General features: G+C 52.4%; 2 protein-coding genes across 2 annotated transcripts in view; both read right to left on the minus strand.

Annotated features, from left to right (window-relative positions):
• Nucleotides 1–155: 155 nt before the first annotated feature.
• On the minus strand, nt 156–12,728 carry PBK (PDZ binding kinase). Its single transcript, XM_054383373.1, has 9 exons — nt 12,606–12,728; nt 11,946–12,126; nt 11,141–11,203; nt 9,740–9,830; nt 9,074–9,216; nt 6,454–6,623; nt 5,343–5,472; nt 2,340–2,516; nt 156–361 (listed from the first exon to the last, which is right to left on the minus strand). Exons 1-9 carry the CDS (start codon nt 12,726–12,728, stop codon nt 156–158), a joined length of 1,284 nt encoding a protein of 427 aa, XP_054239348.1.
• A 441-nt stretch (nt 12,729–13,169) lies between these two features.
• Nucleotides 13,170–22,569, minus strand: part of SCARA5 (scavenger receptor class A member 5) — a 41,430-nt gene continuing 32,030 nt past the window's right edge. Inside the window, exons 7-8 of the mRNA XM_054383623.1 lie at nt 17,489–17,680; nt 13,170–13,306 (exon numbers count right to left, since the gene is read on the minus strand). Of these exons, the coding sequence (XP_054239598.1) occupies nt 13,170–13,306; nt 17,489–17,680 (329 nt within the window). The remainder of the gene's footprint in view (nt 13,307–17,488; nt 17,681–22,569) is intronic.

Raw genomic sequence — 22,569 nt, forward strand, 5'->3', positions numbered from 1 at the left:
GGGTCATACTAGGCACTGTAGGTCAGTGATAACATCTCTAGGCTCTGGCTTTAATTAGAACATATTTCACATACTAAAAGGATAAACAGCATGGGAGTAGCTTTACTCCTCAAAGTTCAATCTCCAAGCTCCCACACCACAGAGCTCAGATACTTTTACTTCTGGGACAAACTTGCTTCCAGGGCTTCCACGATGCATGCGGCTGAGGGGCGCTTCTTGGGGTCCTCACTGGTGCAGACAGAGAAGAGGTCAATCATCTGCTGGTAGGACTGGTCCAGTTCCTCCATGTTGAGAGCTGGGCGGGTTCCCAGGGCTGCATAATATGCTTCCTCATCAAAGGAGTCTTCATCAAAGGATTCATCTGGACAAGAAAGTGGTGAAAGTGTTAGAAGGATGTTGGAAACCACATGGGGCTTTGGTCCCCCACTGTCCCTCATCCATCCCAGAATGCTGCTTTCCCACCCAAACCTTTAAAGGCCACCTAGTCCAACCCACCCTGCAGTCAGCAGGGACATGTTCAACTAGAGCAGGTTGCTCAGAGCCTCAGCCAACCTGACCTGGAATGGTTCCAGGGATGGGGCATCTACCAGGCTTTCTGGGCTGCAAGTGCATGTTGCTGGCTCATGCCCAGCATTTCATCCACCAGTACTCCCAAGGCCTGCCTTGCCAGGGGTGTGGTGGGATGTGACCTCCCTGTCAGATTCATTGTTCCTTTCTTAGCACTAACTACTGCTGCCTAGGCTACATCATGACTTTGACTTAAATCACTTAATTTGAATCCCAGCGTAGTGGGGGGTGGAAGGGACCTCTGAAGATCTAGTCCAACCTCCCCCTGCTAAAGAAGGGTCACCCACAGCAGGTTGCCCAAGCATCACATTCCGGGCAGGTTTGGAATCTCTCCAGAGGAGGCTCCACAGCATCTCCATGTAGCTTGGTCCCCTGCTCCAACACCCTCATGGGAGAGAAGCTTCTTACATTCATATGGAACCTCTGGGTTCCAGTCTGTGTTGTCCCTTCTCCTATCATTAGTACCATCAAAAAGAGGCTGGTGCCATCCTCTTGCTGTTTCAATACTAATGATCATATTGCTCTGAAGCTGTATCTACCCCTGCTGAATGACTGACAGCAGGCCTGGCTGGGAAAATACTCTGTGGGCAGGAGATGCTGAGAGCAGCAGAGCGGAAAAATCCCCTGGCTGCCTGGAGACCAAGTTACAAACACAGCCTGTGGGTCTGTGCCAACCTGAAGGCTGATGGAGCAAGAGATTTCCCAGCACAGCCTGCAGGATTTCTAGCTTTGTGTCACCCCAGGGCACAGATCTGCCCACAGGCAGTGTCTAGGACCCCCTGCCCATCCTATCTGTTCCCTCCTTGGTGTAACTCCAACAAGGGGGTGGGCAAGAAGGCCAACAGCCTCCAGGCCTGGATCAGCAACAGTGTGGCCAGCAGGACTAGGGTACAGAATATCCCCCTGTACTGGCACTGGTGAGGCCATACCTTGAATCCTGGGTTCAGTTTTGGGCCACTCACTCCCTCCAAGAAGGACATTGAAGCATTGAAGCACATGCAAAGAAGGGCAGAGAAGCTGGTGAAGGGCCTAGAGCACAAATCTTGTGAGGAGCAGCTGAGGGAGCTGGGGTGGTTTAGCCTGAAGGAGGCTCAGGGGAGACCTTACTCTGAAAAGAGGTTGGAGCAAGATGGGGCTTGGTCTCTTCTCCCACAGAACAAGCAACAGGACAAGAGGAAAGGGCCTCAAGTTGTGCCAGGAGAGGTTTAGGTTGGACATGAGGAAATTTCTTCCCCAAACCAGTGTCAAGCTCTAGAACAGGCTGCCCAGGGCAGTGGTGGAGTCCCCATCCCTGCAGGGATTACAAGGCTGTGTGGATGTGGTGCTGAGGGATATGGTTTAGTGGTGACCTGGCAGTGCTGGGTTGATGGTTGAACTTGATGACCTTAAGGGTCTTTTCTTACCTGAACCACTGTATGATTTTATAACAAATCCCCACTTGGATTTGGGCAGAAGATGCTCAAAATCTCAACTGCAGGTATTTGGCTGCTGGGGTACAGCCCCAGCTCCCTTGGCCCAGGCACAACACAATTCCTTTAGCTTTTCTATCCCAGGAGACACAGGACAAGGGGTAGCAGGCAGTAAGTGGAACCCAGGAGGTTCTGTCTGAAGATGAGAAACTTCCTTCCTAGGAGGGAGCTGGAGCCCTGCGAGAGGCTGCCTCAAATATTCTTCTGGACTGTTCAAGCGAGTGACATCACATTAAGAGTACTAAGAGAGGAAAGCATTTCTAGGAGCAGAAATGCTCAGCAGCAAAGACAGCAGAGACAAACCTTCATCCTCGGGGCCGTTGCTGAGGTGGAGGTGGGGCACAGAGAGGGTCATCATTTCCCAGAGGGTCAGCCCAAAAGCGAAGATGTCAGTCTTGTCCGTGATCACACCGCCCTCCTGCAGAGCCTCCAGGGGCTTCCAGGGCTCTGTGCCAATGTAGCACAGCTCTGGGTCGCTCACTGCAAGGAAACAGTAAGGCTCAGGGTGTCTGCTGGGCCATGGGAGTCACCCCCACACAATGGAGAAGTGAGACATTACCTATGTTTCACCCAAGTTCTTCCCTCCTTCTGCTTGGTCTCTGCTGAGGTGACAACTTCCCCAGACAAGGGCATGGGGATGAAGCCAATCCAACCTTCATCCTCAAGAACCTTTTCTGTCAGCCTCCACCACAAAGCCTTCCTGTTTTCTTTACTCCAGCCCAAGCCATTCTCACCACTTCAATTTACTGCCTCTTGGAGCTTAGTTAATTAGCCTTGAGAGAACAGAAGTGATCAGCTCTCAGCCTGAGGAAGGAAGCACCAGCTCTGACTCCATCCCTTCCACAGGCACTGCTCCCAAGACAAGGGAGCTACATCCTCTCTAAGAAATCCCTTATCTGTCAGCAAATCATAGGCTCATTAAGGTGGGAAAAGGCCTCCAAGATAACTGAGTCCAACCATTACCCCAGCACTGCCAGGTCACCACTAAACCATGTCCCTCAGCACCACAGCTACAGAGTTTTTCAATCCCTCCAGGGATGGGGACCCTACCACTGCCCTGGGCAGCCTGTTCTAGGTCTAGATAAACCCTTGTGGGGAAGAAATTGTTCCTCATGTCCAGCCTAAACCTCCCCTGGCACAACTTGAGGCTGTTTCTTTGTCCTGTCACTTGTTCCTTGAGAAAAGAGACTGACCCCCACTTTGCTTCAACCTCCTTTCAGAGACTTGTAGAGAGAAAGAAAAGGCTTGCCCTGAGTTCCCTCAGCCTCTCCTCACAAGACTTGTGCTCTAGACCCTTCACCAGCTCTGTTGCCCTTCTCTGGACATGCTCCAGCACCTCAGTGTCCTCCTTGGAGGGAGAGACCCAAAACTTAACCTAGTATTCGAGGTGCAGCTTCACCAGTGTCAGTACCTGAGGACAATCTGTGCCTTATTCCTGCTGGCCACACTATTGCTGCTCCAAGCCAGGATGCTGTTGCCCTTCTTGGCCACCTGGGCACACTACTGGCTCATCTTCAGCAGCTGTCAACCAGTATCTCCAGGTCCTTTTCCACTGTGCAGCTTTCTAGCCACTTTTCCCCAAGCCTGCAGTGTTCATGAGGTTGTTGTGACCCAAATGCAGGACCTAAACTTCATCCAATTGACCTCAGCCCACCCAGCCACCCTGGTCAGATCTCTGCAGAGCCTCCCAACCTGCCAGCAGCTCAGCTTTCTCTCCCAACCTGGTGAAATCTGCAAACTTACTGAGGGTGCCCTTGATCTCCTTGTCCAGATCATTGATAAAGCTATGCAGCAGAACAGGCCCAGCTGAGCTCTGAGGGAACACTGCTTGTGACCAGCTGCCAACCTAACTTAACTCCATTCACCACTCTTTGGGCTCAGCCATCCAGCCAGTTTTTAACCCAGCAAAGCATCCACCCATCCAAGCCATGACCAGACAGTTTCTCCAGGAGAATGCTGTGGGACACAGTCTCAAAAGCTTTCCTGAAGTCCAGAGAGACATATCTGGAGCCTTTCCTTCATCCCCTGAGTGAGTCACTTTGTCATACAAGGACATCATGCCAGTCAAGCAGGACCTGCTTGTTGCTGGTTGTGAAACTGTTCTTCAAAGCCCATCCTGTAATAGGAAGCAAACACCAAAATCCCTCAACACTTCCCAGGCTGTTAAGCTTTAATCCTTGGCAGCCACACAGACAGGGACTCAGCACCCTCACACCACCAGTGGGTACTCACCACCTCAGATCCATGAGGAAGTGAAACCTAAATCAAGGCTAGGTGGAGAGGACTCATTCCTGATAAATCAGCCCAGAAAGTGATAATTTTAGAGGGGCATAGACCTGCTGGAGCAGGTCCAGAAGAAGGCCACAAAGATGATCAGAGGTCTGAAGCATCTCTCCTATGAAGACAGGCTGAAGACTTGGAGATGTTCAGCCTAGAGAAGAGAAGGCTCTGGGGTCACCTTGTAACTACATTTCAATATCTGAAGGGAACCCACAGGAAGGCTGAGGAAGGACTTGTTTAGAAGAACTTAGAGCAATAAGATGAGAGGCTTGGAACTGGAGCTGGGTAGATTTAGGTTGGACATCAGGAGGAAGTTCTTCACCACGAGAGTGGTGAAACACTGGAACAGGCTGCACAGAGATGTGGTGGAGGCCCTGTCCCTGGAGACATCCAAGATCAGACTCAATGTGGCCCTGGGCAGCCTGGGCACCATGTCCCTGCTGACTACAGGGGGGCTGGACACAGTGACCTTTGAGGGTCCCTTCCAACTTGAGGCAGTCTGTGAGGTTAGGCTGAGGCGCTGCCTCCAGGCTCTTGCTGCTGGTGCAAGGGAATAATAAAAAGGCAGTGGAGCAGAAAGGAGGAGGCTGAGGCAGGCCCCAGCGCCGCCTGAATCGGCAGAGGAAGGCACTGTCAGGAACCCCCTGCACGCCTGCTGCCTGCAGCCAAGCCACGACGCCATGAGACATCTGCTTCTCATTCCAGAGGCCTTTACAGTGCTCACGAGCTGGCTTGTGCTTCCTCCCAGCCCTGTGAGAGAGGCTCATTTACTAAACTCCCTGGCAAGAGCATTTCCTCAGCAGGGCTTGATCCAGCATCCTGTGTACTCCTGCCTCCAGGAGCAAACAGCACAAGAGAGATGTCACACCTAGGACCTTTTGGAGATCCTCTTAATGGTGCAAACCACAAACCAGTCCTTTCCTTGGAGGACATGGAGGAGAGTTAAGTGGGTTGGCTGTGCCCACAGAAACAAACTCCAGCAGCCACAAAGGATTCAGTTCCTCTCCCCCAGGCCACCCTACCTACCAGTCATGTTCTCATCCAGAGGCAGGGACACTCCCACATCACAGATCTTGATGGCTTCAAAATCACCTTTAATAACCACATTGGCAGACTTGATATCTCCGTGGAGCAGATGCTTCTCATTGTGAAGATACTAAGAGGCAGAGAGGAGATGTTACCACTTGCTTTCAGTCACAGAGAGGTGAGAAGAAGCAGGATTTGAACAACAAAGCAACAGCTTGATAACGTTTAACATATTTAAGGCTTAAGCACTTGAGGATGGCTCAACACCTGTAAGAGCTGCAAAACCCAGGGCACAGGTCATCACACCCAGCCTAGTCTGAGGGATTTATTGGTTAGCTGTATTGAAAGGCCCTGGGAAGCTTCTCTGCCTTTCCCTATTGTTGCTACAAGTGCATGAGAGTAGGTACTGGTGGCCAGGGTGGTCTACATTATTCAGAAGCTCAGAGCTGTGAGGCTCAGAAGCTGTGCTGTGGTTTAAAGCACCACTGACACCACTTCCCTCCCCTCCCCTCCCTTTTTTTTTTTCTCTGCAAATATAAACTTAGAGCAGCAGCTGATGAGGCAAAGTACACGAGCACATCTGGCTGGTAGCCACAGGCAGCAAGGAGCTATTTTCACTACCAGGCTGAAAGAGTTGGGGTTCTTCAGCCTGGAGAAGAGAAAGCTATGGGGAGACTTTCTTGTGGCCCTTCAGTACTTAAAGGGATCTATCAGACAGCTGGGGACAGATTTTTTAGCAGGGCCTGTTGTGACAGGACAAGGAGTGGTGGGTTTAAACTGTCATGCCAGCTTCAAAATGAAAGTGCTGGCTGGAGCACAGTATCATGCGGCTTGAAGTTCAGAGTGTTAACACGAGAGGCTTCCTGCTCTGGTTGCCTTTAAGGCCATTGAGTCCAACCATTAACCCAGCACTGCCAGGTCACCACTAAACCATGTCCCTCAGCACCACATCTATACAGCTTTTAAACCCCTCCAGGGATGGTGACTCCACCACTGCCCTGGGCAGCCTGCTCCAGGCCTTGACAACCCTTCCTGTGAAGAAATTGTTCCCTAACACGCAACCTAAACCTGTGATTCCACACAGAACAGGTAGAGCTCACATTAAACCTACCTTCAACCCTCTTGCCATGTTCAAGGCAACTTTGAAGATGGTGGCAGCAGGGAAAGGGCCCAACTTTTCTTCAAGTCTCTTTTCAATCAAGTCATTGAGAGATTTTTCTCCTCCATACTCCATGGCCAGACACATGCTTCCATCGCTGGCCTTGGTAAAGGCACGGTAACCTTCCAAACAGAGATTGGGTTGTTAGAGCTGAAGTACCACCAACATTTTCTGATGGAGCCAGGGCATTTAAAACTGCTACCCTGGTGGCTTTGCCTGTGGCTCAAACCAAACCTAGACAAATTCACATCTTGGGAGAGAACTGGCTCATGAGCTAAAGCCCCAGGAGAACGTCCACAGAAAACACAAGCCACAAATCTTGGCAAAGTCAAGGAGCTCCCTCCTCTAGGAGAGCCCAAAGACACCCACAGAACCCCAGCATGGTTGGCTTGGAAGGGACCCTTGGAGATCATCTAGGCCAACCCTTTTGCTAAAGAAGGTCACCCAGAACAGGTTGCACAGGATTGCATCCAGGCAGGTTGCAGAGGAGACTCCACAACCTCTCTGGGCAGCTTCTTCCAGTGCAATTGTTCCTCAAGTTCAGATAGAACCTCCTGAGTTCCAGTTTTTGACCATTGCCCCACTTGGTACTTCTCAGGTCAGCTTTGTGCCCTGTGCCAGGAACTGGGAGGTTTACCCTGATCCATGCAGGACAGAGACCCTGCAGAAGAGGAGGAGAGCATCTGCAGGACCTCAGGTTGTGCCAGGGCAGATTTAGGTTGGACACGAGGAATAATTTCTTCCCTGAAAGGGTTGTCAAGCTCTGGAACAGACTGCCCAGGGCAGTGGTGGAGTCCCCATCCCAGGAGGGATTGAAAGGCTATGTAGATGTGGAGCTGAGGGACATGGTGACCTGGCAGTGCTGGGTAAAACGTTTGGACCTGATGATCTTAAAGGTGTCTTCCAACCAAAGCAATTCTATGACAAATCCCCATCTGCAAAGATGAGGAGCTGCAGAAGTGAGATAGTGTGCAGGGCTGTTTGTGAAAGCAGGGTTTGCTCACAGGGTCTGTTTCCCAAGGTTAAGAGTAATGGTCTGGCATGGAACCTCTTTTCCTCTCTGTTTTACTCCTGTCTATAAAGAACATTCCTCAGGTGGAGTAAGAAATTACAAACTCTTGCATAACAACATGGCAAAAAGTCTTCTCCCATGAATGAGTACACAAACACAGTGAGATGTACAGATCTTTGCTCTTCACTTCCTGCCAGAAGCAAGGCAGAACGTTGTCAGGGATACAAAGTTCCTTGCACGCAGCACCTGGCACAAGCGACCACGCTGAGGTGGGTTTAAAGCACAAATAAAAGGGATAAAGTCAGACAAAGCTGCTGTTCTGACTGCCAGCAGAGACTTATACACAAGATAAGAGCAGAAATGAAACAGATTTAAGCAGCTCCTTGAAATGCTCCTGCCAAGTGAGAGCCAAGAATGTGACAAAGCCTCCATTGTCACTCTGAGGTGTGTCACCACGGTGGGATGTGGAGCCTTACTCTGCAAGCAGAAACCACCCCAAACACCAGTAAGTTATGGCCCATCCTACTGGTTCCAATTTAAACTGGCTTGTGAGTCCCACCATAACCACTGGTGTTGGGTAACTCACCCAGATAACCACCTCCCAGTGACTGAAAGGACCTCAACAGGCGACAGGGCACTAAGGGGCTTCAGCCACAAGCCAGACTTTTGGGTAGGCCACATCTTCTTGCTCCTGCATGGGCTCAGAGGCAGTCACACATGTCCAGCTCTCCAGCATGGCAGCAGGGTGGGATCCCTGCACTCTGGGAGCCACTGCCTGCACCAATAGCATCTTGGCTTGGATCAGCAATAGTGTGGCCAACAGGAGTAGGGCAGGGATTGTCCCTCTGTACTCAGCGCTGGTGAGGCTGCACCTAAAATCCTGGCACTGCACTCCCTCCCAGGGGAGGGGAGTGGAGCATGTCCAAAGAGTGACCACAAAGCTGGTGAAGGGTCTAGAGTCTTGTGAGGAACAGCTGAAGGACCTGGAGTTGTTTAGTGTGGAGAAATGGAGGCTCGGGGGAGACCTTCTCACTCTTTACAACTTCCTGAAAGGAGGCTGGAGCCAGGTGGGGGTTGGCCTTTTCTCCCAAGGAACAAGTGATAGGATAAGAGGAAACAGCCTCAAGTTGCACCAGGGGAGATTTAGGTTGGAAATGAGGAACAATTTCTTCCCTGAGAACGTTGCCAAGGCCTGAACAAGTTGCCCAGGGCAGTGGTGGAGGGATTGAAAAGCCATGGAGATGTGATGCTGAGGGACATGATTTAGTGCTGAGCTGGCAGTGCTGGGTTAACAGTTGCATTTGATCTTAAAGGTCTTTTTCCAACCTAAATGATTCTATGATTTGCTTATGAAGCTCTCAGGGCTCACCTTGACCCTGCTACCTTGAACCCTCCATGCCACTGCCCCATGCCAGGTCAAGGTCTCTGTTGGGAACGGTGGATACAGGGAGAGCAGAGGAACCCTGCAGCAGCCTCGTGTCCCATCAGCTGGGACTCCAGAGTCAGCTCCAAAAGCTTGATTTGCCCTTGTAAGTGGCACAACCTGTGCTGGAGACTCACCCACAATGTTAGGGTGCTGGAGTTTTTTCAAGACCTTGGCTTCCTTGTTCAGTCTCTGCTGGTAGACGTGTTGCTGGCGGCTGTTGCATTTGGCATTGATCTTCTTCACAGCCCACGGGGAGTGTGACAAACCTCTGGGAGATCTGCATGAGGAAAGCCACAACCTCTCAACACCATTTGATGGTAGCACCACAGTTAAAGCTCACACAGGTCACTAAGGAGCCCTTCTGAAGAGCTCTTGCCTCTGTTTTGGGAAATAATACTAAAATAAGTGCCCCCAACTTCAGCGTATTGCAATCATTACATTTTCAGGCATTTTAGAAGAGATTTGTATTGATTCTCCTTTTCAGGTGGAGGAGGCTCAGCATGGAGAGAGAAGAGCCTTGCCCAGCAGCCCAAAGAGAGCCAGGAATGAATCCCAGATGCCTGAATTCCAGGTCAGAGAAAGACTGATGGGGTTATCCCAAGACAACAGGCTCCTTCCCAGCACACAGCTGGAAATCCCACAGTCCTTCCTCAGCCCCATCTGAAGGGGACAGGTCAGTAACAGCAGCATTTTCTTGCTCAGAGCTCGACCATTTCCCAATCCCTTTATTATTCCAGAGGGAAAACCAATGCCAAGCCCCCTTCCCAAGCAGCACAGCACACCTGTGCTCTCACACTCACCTTTTCATCAGGTAGACGTTGACTCCGGTGCCATATCCAAGCTTCTGCATGAAAGGAGAGGCAGGGATGGTGACAGAAACTGGGCTCCCATCTGAAAAGAAAGGAGAAACCAGCCCCATGAGTCACCTCAAACAGCAACATCTCACACCAAAATCAGACCCCAGTCCCACCAAACTGTCATGAGCCACCTCATCAGGTTCCTCAGCCTCTCTGTGAAGATCTGTGCAATGTTTTATAGCATCATCGACCTACAGAATGGTTTGGGTTGGAAGGGACCTTTAAAGGTCATCTAGTCCAACCCCCTCCCTGAAGTCAGCAAGGACATCTTCAAATAGATCAGGTTGCTCATAGCCCCATCCAGTCTGACTTGGAATGGTTCCAGAGATGGGGCAACCTGGGCCACTGTCTCCCCACCCTCAGAGTGAAGAATTTCTTCCCTACACCTAATCTGAATCTCCCTTCTGTTAGTTTAAAGCCTTCAATCCTTGTCCTCTCACAACAGCCCCTACTAAATGTCTGTCCCCATCTTTCTTATAGTCCTCCTTCAACTCCTCAAAGGCCACAAGAAGGACTTGATTTCTCTTCTCCAGGCTGCACAACCCCAACTCTCTCAGCCTGTCCTCACAGCAAAGGGCTTCCAACCCTCACATCATCTTTGTAGACCTCTCTGGCCCTGCTCCAACAAGTCCATGTCTCTCCTGTGCTGAGGACCCCAGAGCTGGACACAGCACTGCAGGTGGGGAGGGGAGCCGAGGGGCAGAATCTCCTCCTTTGACCTGCTGGCCTGCAGCCTGATCTTAAACCACAGCTTTATGGCTGCTATCAGCTATCCCTATGCTCCCACAGTGTTGAGGCCTCTTCTGCTTCTCAGGGAGTAGGTTTAGGGTGCACAAGGAGCTGGGAGGAGACAGCTAACTTCACCTGGCAGCAGGGACATCCCAGACCACGTTGTGGTCAGCAATAAAGCTGGGGAGAAGGAGGAAGGGTGGACTTTGGAAGTGATAGTGTTTTTCTTCCCAAGTCACTGCTAGGTGGAAAGGGGATGGCCAAATCTCTGCACTCTGTATTGGTGAGGCTGCACATCAAATGCTGGGTTCAGTTTCAGGCCCTCACTCCAAGAAGGACCTTGAAGTGCTGGAGCACATCCAGAAAAGGGCAGCAAAAGTGGGGAAGGGTCTAGAGCACAAGTTCTGTGGGGAGCAGCTGAGGGAAGTGAGGCTGTTCAGCCTGGAGAAAATCAGGCTCAAGGGAGACTGCCTGAAAGGAGGCTGGAGTGAGGTGGGGGTCGGTTTCATCTCCCATAGAACCACTCTATCCCCCATCACCTCCATACAGCAAAGTGCTCAGATCTCTGCCATTTACCTTGGAAAGATATGGGGCTCACACCCAAACACTACTCACCTAGCCTGTGGGCCACATGCTTGGGAGTCTTGATGGTTTCCATCGCTGCAGACTGTCCTGAAACTGCAGGGGAGAGACTTGATGACACCCCCACCCCCAAAAATGCCGAGGGAACTGCACAGGAGGATGAGCTGCAAAGGGCTCAAGCCCCAGCCCAGCAGTTTGTCACCCCTGTGTGTGTGTCCCTGCCCACCTTCCTCCCTGCCAGATCAGGTAACGAACGACAAAAGGGGTCTAGGATGGCTCTGGAACAACGCAAGAGCTGGGACTGCTGGCTTAAGGGCATTGGCACCAAGAGATGGAGCTGAGCTGAGGGGAAAATGCCCCCAGCAGGACAGGGGAGAGTCTACCCCATCAAAAGGCACCACGGCTGGGGTGGGACTGAGAGTCCCAGATCGTGGGGAGGACTTGGAGTCTCATCCCTGGGGGTAATGCGGGAATGCCCCAGGTTTGCCGGGGAGCAGAGAAGACTGCTAGGTGCCATCTTTGGGGCTAAGGAGGGGTCCCAGGTTGCGGTGGGTCAGGGCTGCCATCTGTAGGAGTGAGGGTCCCAGACGGGAGCAGACGATGACTCCGAGATCCGACCTCTGGAGTGAGGGAGGTCCCAATTTGGGGGGGCAGAAGATGACTCCGAGGTCCCATTTCAGGGGTAGTTGAGCTCTCCTGGGTCCCACTCGAGAGGTGCGAGGGAGCTAAGTCAGAAGGAGCCGAGGATGCCTCCCCCCAACTCCTCCCCGGTATGAGGGGCCCCGTACAACGATCAGACCCCGGGGAGCTGCCGCGATCCCCATCCCCTGCCCGTTACCTGCCGCCGCCGTTTGAATGCCGAGCGCGGGAACTCCGCCTTCCCCTCCTCTACGGCGGCCGCGGGTGGACAAAGCGCGGTAGAAGGCGGAGGGAGGAGCAGAGGGGCGGGGCCCGTGGGGCGGGGCGGGGCCCGTGGGGCAGGGAGGGGTCCGGGGTGGATCGCGGAGCCTTGCGGGGAGCTTTGGAGGGGGTGCGCAAGGGTGCCCAGGCCCTTTTGGGGGGAATGTCTGCGAGGTCTTCACATCCTTTTGGGGGTCTGTGTGGAGTTCTCAGCCCATGGGGGAGGGTCTGTGTGGGGTCCCCAAAGCCTTGTGGGGGGATATCTGTGAGGGGTCCCCGAAACCTTGGAGGGTACAGGAGGGGGCACCAGGGTGTTTAGGGGAGTCTCCATGGGGTTCTCAAGCCATGGATGGGGTCTGTGGGGCCCTCAATCCCTAGGGAAGGGTCTTTGTGGGGTCCCTATGTTCCTGGGAGGGGGAGGTCTCTGTTGGGGGACAACATCCCCAGGGACAATATTTCTATGGGATCCCCAAAGCCTTGGGGTCACCTATGCAGGGTCTCCAAGGCCCTGGAGGTTATAGGAGGGGGAAACCAGGGTGTCTGAGGGGGTCTCCTTGGGGTTCCCAAGTCCCTGGGGAGGTCAGTGTGGAGTCCCTACACCTTTGGAGGAGAGGGTCTCTGGAGTGCAGCAGGGGGCACAAGCCCTTAAGGAGGTCTCTGTGGGGGTCTCCATTGCATTGCCAATCTCTTTGGGAGGCTCTCTGTTGCACACCCAGGCCATGGTGGGAGGGATGTTTCTGGGATTCAGCAGCATTCCCAACCATTTGGAGAGGGTCTTCATGGAGTTTCCATGCCCTCATAGGGATCTCTGGGGGAGTCTCCATGGCCTTGTGGATGGTGTCTCCTGGGAAAAAGGTGCCTCTGTGGAGAAGCTTGGGGATGCTCAGGCATCCCAGGGTGTGCTGTGCCCCACCCCAGCATGCAGGGCAAAGCTAGACCCCCACTATGCATCCTTCTCAGACACTCCTGGATCCTCATCTCTCTTTGACCCCTCCTCCCATCCCCACCAAGCACCACTGCTTCACAACTGTAGAGAATAATAAAAAAAGCATTTATTCCTCTAATAATAAAACCTTTTCAGGAAGCACAAGTGAGATCCATGGGGTGGGCTGGAGCCCTCCTGGACCTCTCCCAGCCAGACTGGGGTGTCCAAGCCCCTGCTTCACGGTGTCAGGCATTTCACACCGGCATCCTCAGCGTGCCCGCAGTTGGTCTTGCCCCAGCCAGAGAAGCTGCAGTGCATAAGGCTCTCTTCTGTCCCACTGCAGGAGACGTCGTCCATCCAGATCCTCCCTGTGCCTGCAAAAACAGGGATGTGATGGATGGCACCAGTGGCACCATCATGATCACCACAAGCACCTCGTTAGATCTCCTTCACCCTGTTCCAAAAGGACTGGAAAGAAAGATTTTGCTTCTTGGAAGCTTCATGGAGGAGGAAGGATGTCCCTGCACAACTAACATTCTATAGTCCACCCATGACACATCTCTGAGACCCTCCTAGAACTGTCTGGAGAGGAGGAACCAAAGCAAGATGGGCTTGAGGGACATCTTGCTCAAGAGAGAATCAGCAAAAAACATGCTGCAAAGGTGGAGTTATTTTGCCAAGTTTTCCAGTGGTTAATAATTAATTATCTGAGTGCTAATGATGAGTCCAACTGTGGTGGACCTGAATACTTGAAGGGCAGAAGAATCCACCCCATTTACAGCTGCATTTGGGTGCCCTGACTTTGCCAGGACACTCCATGCACAGGAATAAATACAGAGTCCAGAGTCCAGTTGTAGACCTATAGCTCACAGTATTCCCCAGGGGTCAGGGCTGGCTCCAGTCTTCTTCAACACTTTCATCAATGACCTGGATGAAGGGACAGAGTGGATCCTCAGCCAGTTTGCTGATGGTACCAAACTGGGAGCAGTGGCTGACGTCCTACCAGGCTGTGCTGCCATTCAGTAAGACCTGGACAGGCTGAGAGCTGGGCAGAGGGAAAACTCATGAAGTTCAACAAGGGCAAGTGTAGAGCCCTGCCCCTGGGGAGGAATAACTCCTTGCACCAGGACAGGTTAGGGGATGACATGCTGGAAAGCAGCTCTGCAGAGAAGGACCTGGGAGTGCTGGTGGACAAAAGTTCCCTCTGAGCCAGCAAAGTGCCTCATGTCTGAGAACACCAACGATCTCCTGGGATGCATCAAGAAGAGTGTGGCCAGCAGGTCGTTGGATGTTCTCCTTCTCCTCTACTCTGCACTAGGGAGGAGTCCTGCTTCCGGTTCTAAGCTCCCCAGTTCAAGAGAGATAAAGAACTACTGGAGAGAGTCCAGCAGAGGCTACAGAGAGGTTGGTCTACACGGTCTCCAGAAGTCCCTTCCAGCTCCCACCATGCTGTGATTCTATGATTTTACACTTTGCATTGCAGCTTTCCCCCCATTTCTGGAAGCCATCATTGGCAAAGCTCTGTGCCAGGCAACTTGATCTAGTTGAAGATGCCTCTGCTCACTGCAGGGAGTTGGACTAGATGACCTTTGAAGGTCCTTTCCAATCCAAACCGTTCAATGAATTTCTCTTTCCCTCCCCACACACACAAACACAAACCCCCATCTCTGCCTGCCCAGGTGGTGGATGCAGAGCAGTCCCTCTGGCTCCTGGCGGTGGGGTAGTCCCAGATTTTGGGGGCTACCAAATCTTCCCTGTTCTGGAGGAAACACCCCCAGGAGAAGATATGCCAGCCAGCAGCACACAGCCAGTTGTGGCCATGGCAAGGCTCTGGGTGTACCCTGCTCTGTGGGGCATGGATGGAATCCTCCTGCCCCATCATGGATGTCCCAAGGACATTTGGGTCTGTGCAGCTGCATCTGCTGGGTATTCATATTTGCCTGGAGAAGAGGAGGCTCAGGGGAGACCTTATTGCCATCTACAACTGCCTGAAGGGGGGTTGTAGCCAGCTGGGGGTTGGTCTCTTCTCCCAGGCAACCAGAGACAGAATGAGAGGACAGTCTCAAGCTGCACCAGGGGTGGTTTAGGCTGGATGTGAGGAAGAAATTCTTCACAGAAATAGAGGTTGGCCATTGGAATGAGCTGCCCAGGGAGGTGGTGGAGTCACTGTCCCTGGAAGTGTTTAAAATGAGAGAGGATGAGGCACTTAGTGCTATGGTTTAGTTGATTAGATGGTGTTGGGTGATAGGTTGGATTTGATGATCTCTGAGGTCCTTTCCAACCTGGTTCATTCTGGGATTCTGTGGTTCATAGGCTGCTGAGTGGGGGGGTTGTGTAAGCTGACAAGGGGCTTGTGTGAGGAGGAGCAGCAGCTCTTCCTGGTTGGAACAACCCATGTCAAGCCTATGCCCCAGGGAAGGCACTGGATGATGCATGTGCCAGGATCCTGAGTGACTGTACCAGCTTTGGAGGGTGGTAGAGGATCTAGGCTGGAGATGGGGGAGAAACCCCAGCATGGGTAGCCAGGGCTGTGGTGGCAAATCAAGGTCTGAGGTCTTCCAAGGTTGAAGGATATCAACCTATCCAGTGTTCCAGCTGCACTCACAGAGCACTTGTGGGCAACCAGCACGCTCATGGCTAGAAGGTGGTGAGGGTGGCTACCTGCTTTTGGGTTCCATTGTGTCCTTAGAAGCCTCAAGCAGCTGGGGAGGAGGCAAAGGAGTTAAAAAGCCTACGTGCTCTGGGCAGGAACACCTCAACCCAACAGTGTGGGGCCAAAGGCCACACCTCCACCCACCAAAGTGTTCTTGACATTTCCCCTCTGTTTTCCAAAGCTGCTGCTTGCCTTTTTTTTTTATCTTTTCTTTCCTTTTTTTTTCTCTCTTTTTTTTTTTTTTTTTTTCCCTTTCCCCTCCTTTTCATTATTCTGAAGAGAAAGTAGATCTCAAAAGTCATGGCTGGCTGAAAGCCCCAAAGTGCTGGGTCAAAACCAACAAGTCCTGGGGCTGGGTCTCCGGTGCTGAGTCAGCATGGGGCAGGGCATGTGCCCCGAGGGAGCTGGGGCAGGGGAAGAGGCTGCTGGGCCAGGGCCAGTCATGTGCTTGCAGATGGTCCTGCAAGCCAATGGCAAAGTACTTGCAGACACTCGGGACTGGCTGTGCTGAATGAACGGGTGTTTGGCCAGGCTGAAGCTGCTCAGGCCACCACAGCCCATGTTTGGCTGCTGGGGCACATCTGCATGCCTCCAGCCTCTTTTTCGTGTGTGTGTTTGTTTGTTTGTTGTTTATTTATGGGCTGGCTTATGTTTGGGGAGAGGTGGAAGGGTCACAGAGTCACAGAATGGTCATAGAATGGTTTTGGCTGGAAGAGACCTCTAAGACTGTCGAGTCCAACCATTAACCCAGCACTGCTAGGTCACATCTAAACCATGTCCCTCAGCACCACATCTACATGGCTTTTAAACCCCTCCAGGGATGGGAGCTCCACCACTGCCCTAGACAGCCTGTTCCAGACCTTGACAATCCTTTCCCTGAAGAAACTGTTCCTCCTGTCCAGCCTAAACTTCCCTTGGTTCAACTTGAGATCATTTCCTCTTGTCCTATCACTCGTTCCTTGGGAGGAGAGATTGACCTTCTCCTCATTCCAACCTCCTTTCAAGGATGTTGTAGAGAGAGAGAAGGTCTTTCCTCACCCTCCTTTTCTCCAGCCTAAACAACCCCACTTCCCTCAGCCACTCTTTGCATGATTTGTGCTTTAGACCCTTCGCCAGCTTCTTTGCTCTTCTTTGAATCACAGAATCACAGAATTGACCAGGTTGGAAAAGACCTCAGAGATCATCAAGTCCAACCTATCACCCACCACCATCTAATCAACTAAACCATGGCACTAAATGCCTCATCCAGTCTCTTTTTAAACACTTCCAGGGATAGTGACTCCACCACCTCCCTGGGCAGCACATTCCAATGGCCAGTCTCTCTTTCTGTGAAGAATTTCTTCCTAACATCCAGCCTAAACTTCCCCTGGCACAGCTTGAGACTCTGCCCTCTCATTCTGTCACTGGTTGCTTGGGAGGAGAGACCAACCCTCACCTGGCTACAACCTCCTTTCAGGTAGTTGTAGATGGCAATAAGGTCTCCCCTGAGCCTCCTCTTCTCCAGGCTTAACATCCCCAGCTCCTTCAGCAGCTCCTCATAGGGCTTGTGCTCCAGACTCCTCACCAGCCTCGTTGCCCTTCTCTGGACACATTTGAGCAACTCAACGTCTTTCTTAAACTGAGGGGCCCAGAACTGAGCACAGTACTCAAGGTGTGGTCTCACCAGTGCTGAGTACAGGGGCAGAATGACTTCCCTGCTCCTGCTGGCCACACTATTCCTGATAGAGGCCAGGATGCCATCGGCCTTCTTGGCCACCTGGGCACACTGCTGGCTCATGTTCAGCCTACTGTCAACCAGTACCAGCCCCCCCAGGTCCTTCTTGGAGTGAGGCATCCAAGCCTAACCCCGGCATGGGAGGTGTGGGCTGCCCAGTGCCCGCTGCAGGGGCCAGCCCGGCCTTACCCTGCCCGAAGCGTGCCATGCGGTACACCTCCTTGGCGCCCCGGAAGCCCAGCATCCTGCACACCACATCTCCGTCCTTCTTGTCCCAGCCATCGTCACACACCGTGCCCCAGCGCCGCTCGTAGAACACCTCCACCCGGCCCTCCTGGGAGCCGGAGCCGTTCACCAGCCGCACCAGCCCCTCCTCCATGGCTGCTGTGGGGAAGAGAGAGTCACTCACAGTCACAGAACTGACCAGGTGGGAAAAGACCTCAGAGATCACCCAGCCCAACCTATCCCCAACGCCATCTAATCAACTCAAACATGGCACTGAGTGCCTCATCCAGGCTTGTTTTAAACACTTCCAGGGACAGTGACTCCACCACCACCCTGGGCAGCACATTCCAATGGCCAACCTCTTTTTCTGTGAAGAATTTCTTCCAAACATCCAGCCTAAACCTCCCCTGGTGCAGCTTGAGACTGTCCTCTCATTCTGTCACTGGTTGCCTGGGAGAACAGACCAACCCCCAGCTGGCTACAACCTCCTTTCAGGTAGTTGTAGAGATCAATAAGGTCTCCCCTGAGCCTCCTCTTCTCCAGGTTAAACATCCTCAACTCCCTCAGCCTCTCCTCACAGGGCTGTGCTCCAGACCCCTCCCCAGCTTTGTTGCCCTTCTCTGGACACATTTGAGCAACTGAACATCTTTCTTAAACTGAGGGGCCCAGAACTGGACAAAGTTCAGAAGGGACATGGTGGCATCTCCCAGTGCTGTGCTCACCCCCACTTGGACCACCTTCTGTGCCCTTTCTGGTGCCCCCCTGGCTGCAGAACACAGTGGATGATACACCTCCAGGAGACATGGTGTGGTGGGTTGAAAAATTCCCCCCCAGCATGAAATTTGCCAGGCCAGCTCAGTTGGAAGCAAATGAAAGCTGTATCTACAAGCAAATCTAAAATCCACAATGGAATGCAATGAATATGTACAAAGCATCATAGAATCATAGAATTGTCAGGGTTGGAAGGGACCCCAAGGATCATCCAGTTCCAACCCCCCTGCCGTGGGCAGGGACACCTCACACTAGATCAGGTTGCTCAGAGCCACATCCAGCCTGGCCTTAAAAACCTCCAGGGATGAGGCTTCTACCACCTCCCTGAGCAACCTGTGCCAGTGTCTCACCACCCTCATGGTGTAAAACTTCTTCCTAACATCCAATCTGAATCTACCCACTTCTGTTTCTTTTCCATTCCCCCTAGTCCTATCACTAGGGGATGCTGTAAATACACAGTATTTACAATCTTTACAGGTATTTACAATTAATGAACAGCACGAGGACACTCCCTGGCCAAAGACCAGAGGAGCTGCTAATAGCTTCTCACTCCCTGCCTCCTCTCCTACCCCACCCTGTACACAAAAGGGACAAGAGAGAGAGCAGAGAAGTTAATACCAGTCACAACAAAAGTGATGCAGCCAAGGTCAGTAAAGCCTGTTAGTATCTCCCAGCCTGAAGAAGTGAGAAGAGAGAGAAATTATTTACCAGCCTAATTCTCATGGTAGAACACTCTCCAGTGGGATTGCTTAGAACTATCATTATTTTCCTTTTTACACCCAGTAGTGATTTATTTACACTTTACCACTTCTCTGTTCAAGATCTGTGAAAAACTTTAAAGGCATAGCCTAAAACTACCACACGTGGGGACATCCCACCACTGCTGGGCATGGTGCTGGAGGGGTCCTATCAAGCTCAAGGTTTCATTGGAGGGTGTTGAGTCTTGCAATGGTCATGCAGGGATGGGGAATCTGCAGGCTAAAAGTGCTGCAGGAAGAGCAAGGATCAGCCCTAAAGCCATTCCAGTGAGACCCAACAGAGGCAGCTCAGGTGTGCAGTGAGGAGATCTGAGGGACTGAGGGCAGGAGTGAGATGCCAACAAAAGCAGGGCACAAAGAGCTTCCAGAAGGGACTGTGAAAGGGCACTACAGGTGATGAGAGGTTCTTCCAGCCTGGAGACAGGATCCCAGACCAAGTCACAGGATCACAGGATGTTAGGGGTTGGAAGGGAGCTCCAGAGATCACCAAGTCCAACCCAACTGCCAGAGCAGGACCACATAACCACACGCTGCCCAGGTGGGCTCTGACTTCATGCTTGAGGGAATAGCGAGGGGAGACTTGGTCCAAAATGCCAAACTGGGGTTGGAGGGAGGGCCCATGGATTGTCCTCCTTTCCACCATGGCCCAGAGAAGTTGTGGATTCTCCTCTGGAGAGATTCCACTCCCACCTGGACATGGTCCTGGGCAACCTGCTCTTGGTGACCCTGCTTTAGCAGGGATGTTGCTCTAGATGATCCCTTCCAACCCTCCACCCCAGCTGCCTTTTTGTGGCCACTCAGCCTTTCTCCCCTCACCACCACCCTCCAGTCAGTCAAGAGCAGCATGGTCACCCTTCATCCTTCAGCCAGGGAGCAGCACGAGGTGGTGGTGGTTTATGTGACAGGGAAATAGCTGAGGAGCTCAGCATCAGGACCCAAACCACAACAGTTCTTCCTCCACCCCAAGATGAGGAAACCCAATGAAAGGGACAGGCCACAAATCCCCTTATTTGGGAAGAGAAAGGGGTCCAGTGGATGATGTCTCTGTCAGGCAGCTGGCCTTATGATCTCTGAGCAGCTTCATGGAACTATTTAAAGACATTTTCTTTCATGTCTTCTCAAATGCGAAGCTAAATGGGATTTGGATTCTTGTGAGAAGCATTTCCAGGCAGACCAAGGTCTCCTCCTTTATGCCCATCAATGCACCAGCTCATCCTCCACATCCCATAGTGGTTCTTGGTGGAGAGAGAGTTAGGGGGGGGGCTGCACCCTGCTTCCACAGCACCAAACCCACTCCAAGTACAGCCACCACCCAAGTCTCAGCAGTGTAAAAGGGCACAAAATGTCTCATCTGTGAATTTCACAGAATGGTGTGGGTTGGAAGGGACCTCTGGAGATCATCTAGTCCAACCATCCCTGCTAAAGTTGTGTCACCAGGAGCACAGGTTGCCCAGGATTGTGTCCAGGTGGGTTTAGAATCTCTCCAGAGAAGGAGACTCCACAGCCTCTCTGGGCAGCCTGGGCCATCTTTCTGGTACATGGAACATGGCAGGTTCTCAAGTGATGAACCCAAAAGTTCTCCAGCTCCCCTCAAGAGGTGACTGGTGCAGGGGGAGCTTCCAAGAGCTGAATAAAATCTTAACCTTGGCCCAACGTCTGCTGTAACTACACAGTGATGAGATGTGAGGGTCTGAAGGCTCTTCAGGCACCTTGGCCAACCAAGCTGGTGAGCATGAGGTGGGCAAAGCAGGGTCCCAGCCTTCCCCAGGCTCCTGGGGCTGGGAGGTGCAGAGTTAACAGGAGATTTAGAGGCTGGAGCAGCATTTGGGTTCTGCTGCACAGAGCTGTAATGAGCTTTGGCACTGCAGGTTGGCTGGGACCTGCCCAAAAGTTGGAGTTTTTTTCTTCATGTTTCAGGCTCTGGGTTTTCCCTGGCTCACTCCCAGTGGGAACAGAGCCACCTCTTCCAATGACCTCCAGAAAGCACAGTCTTTGCTTGGCCTCAGCACTGGATGATCTCCCACTTCCAGGACTTGCCCAGGGTCAGGCTCAAGAAGGGATCTGGAAACCCTGAGCATGTTTTCCTAGATCTGGGCAGAGCATCAGGGTCATGGAGGAGCCAGGAAACATCTTGTGCTGTCCTAGAACCATCTCACTGATCTTGTCCACAGCCCTGCCCTGCACCTAGAGGGGTGGCATCTCAGCCAGGGGACTTGTTTGGGGTGCTGCCAGCTGTCTTCTTCAACTAGTCCAGTTAATGAGACCCATTTGCTATCAGATATGGACTAGGTAACCTTTAAAAGTCCCTTCCACCCCAAAGCATTCAATGATTCCACAGGATGTCTCCTCCTGGCCATGGAGCAGTTTCTCCAAGGCAGCTTCCTTGGCTCGTCCCAGGGGGGGTGTCATCTGAGGACTGGATGAAGCTCCTCTTCTGAGTCCAACACGTGTGCTGGAGCTGCAGATGCTGTCTGGAGCTGCCAGTGGAGCTGCTCCTGCCAAACCAAGCTTGTGCTGGGTCCAACACCAGTGTCACCTGCTAAGGAGCCAGCCCAACCTCCCTGCTACAGGTGTGCAGGTGGAGAATGGGATGTGGCCAGGGAAACCCAAGGTCCTAGACAGAAAAACTGAGGATCCAGCACTTCTCCACCCCCCAGGTCAACCTTTCTGGCTCCACATGTTTGTTTTGACCCTGGCCACCACCACTGGAGCAACTGGGAGGTCCATTTGCCTGCCTGAAACATTGCCCAGAGAGGTGGAAGATGCCCAATCCGTGGAAACATTTCAGGCCAGGTTGTATGGAACTCTGAGCAACACTGATCTAGTTGAAGATGTCCCTGCTCACTACTGCAGGAGGGCTGGACTAGGTGACCTTTAAGGTCCCTTCCAATCCAAACTGTTCTATGCTATCCAACATCAGCTGGTTGCTCACCCTGTCCAGGCCCAGCTAGGTATCTCCCAACCCAAGCTAGCTGCTTATCCCAAAGTCCTCATCCCTCTTGCTGTGAGTCCATCCTCAGCCCAGCTCTTTGCTGGCTGTTGATCAGAGCCTGTGTGTGCAGGAAGATGACAGCTCCTTCCCCGAGGAGGGGAAGAGATGTGCAATCAGGGCACAGCTCCAGGCACCACTGGGATGTTCTCATTAATCAGCAAAGGGAGGGCTGCTAATAAAGCTGCAGAGCTCAGCCACGTGAGTCCTGACTGCAATCCTTCCACTTCCACAAGAAGCTTTGCTCGGAGGGATCATAAAAGCAAATAAACACCAAAGGTCTCCTCCCAAACCCATAACAGCTCCACAGCTCAGCCCCAGCCCAGGGTTCTTTTGGTCCCCACAAGTCCTGGAGACTCTGCAAAAGCTGCAGCTGGAGCTGGGGCTGTGCTCAAGTCCTGGCTTTGGGAGGTTGGGAGAGCCCTCAAGAGGTGGACCAGCACCAAAGCAGGTTGTACTCCTTGTTGGAATTGTAGCTCACACAATGGTTTGGGGTGGAAGGGACCTACAAAGGTCATCCAGTTCAA

The sequence above is a fragment of the Indicator indicator genome, chromosome 9, assembly GCF_027791375.1.
Source record: "Indicator indicator isolate 239-I01 chromosome 9, UM_Iind_1.1, whole genome shotgun sequence".
NCBI lineage: Eukaryota > Metazoa > Chordata > Aves > Piciformes > Indicatoridae > Indicator > Indicator indicator.

Coding starts and splice junctions, on each gene's coding strand:
- PBK (XM_054383373.1), bottom strand. CDS start 12,728: ATGGCCTGGGTGTGCAACAGAGAGCCTCCCAAAGAGATTGGCAATGCA. Junction 12,127..12,605: donor AGACCCTCTCCTCCAAAGGT/GTAGGGACTCCA, acceptor CCCCCTCCAAAG/CTCCCCGCAAGGCTCCGCGA. Junction 9,217..9,739: donor AACGTCTACCTGATGAAAAG/GTGAGTGTGAGA, acceptor TTCCTCATGCAG/ATCTCCCAGAGGTTTGTCAC.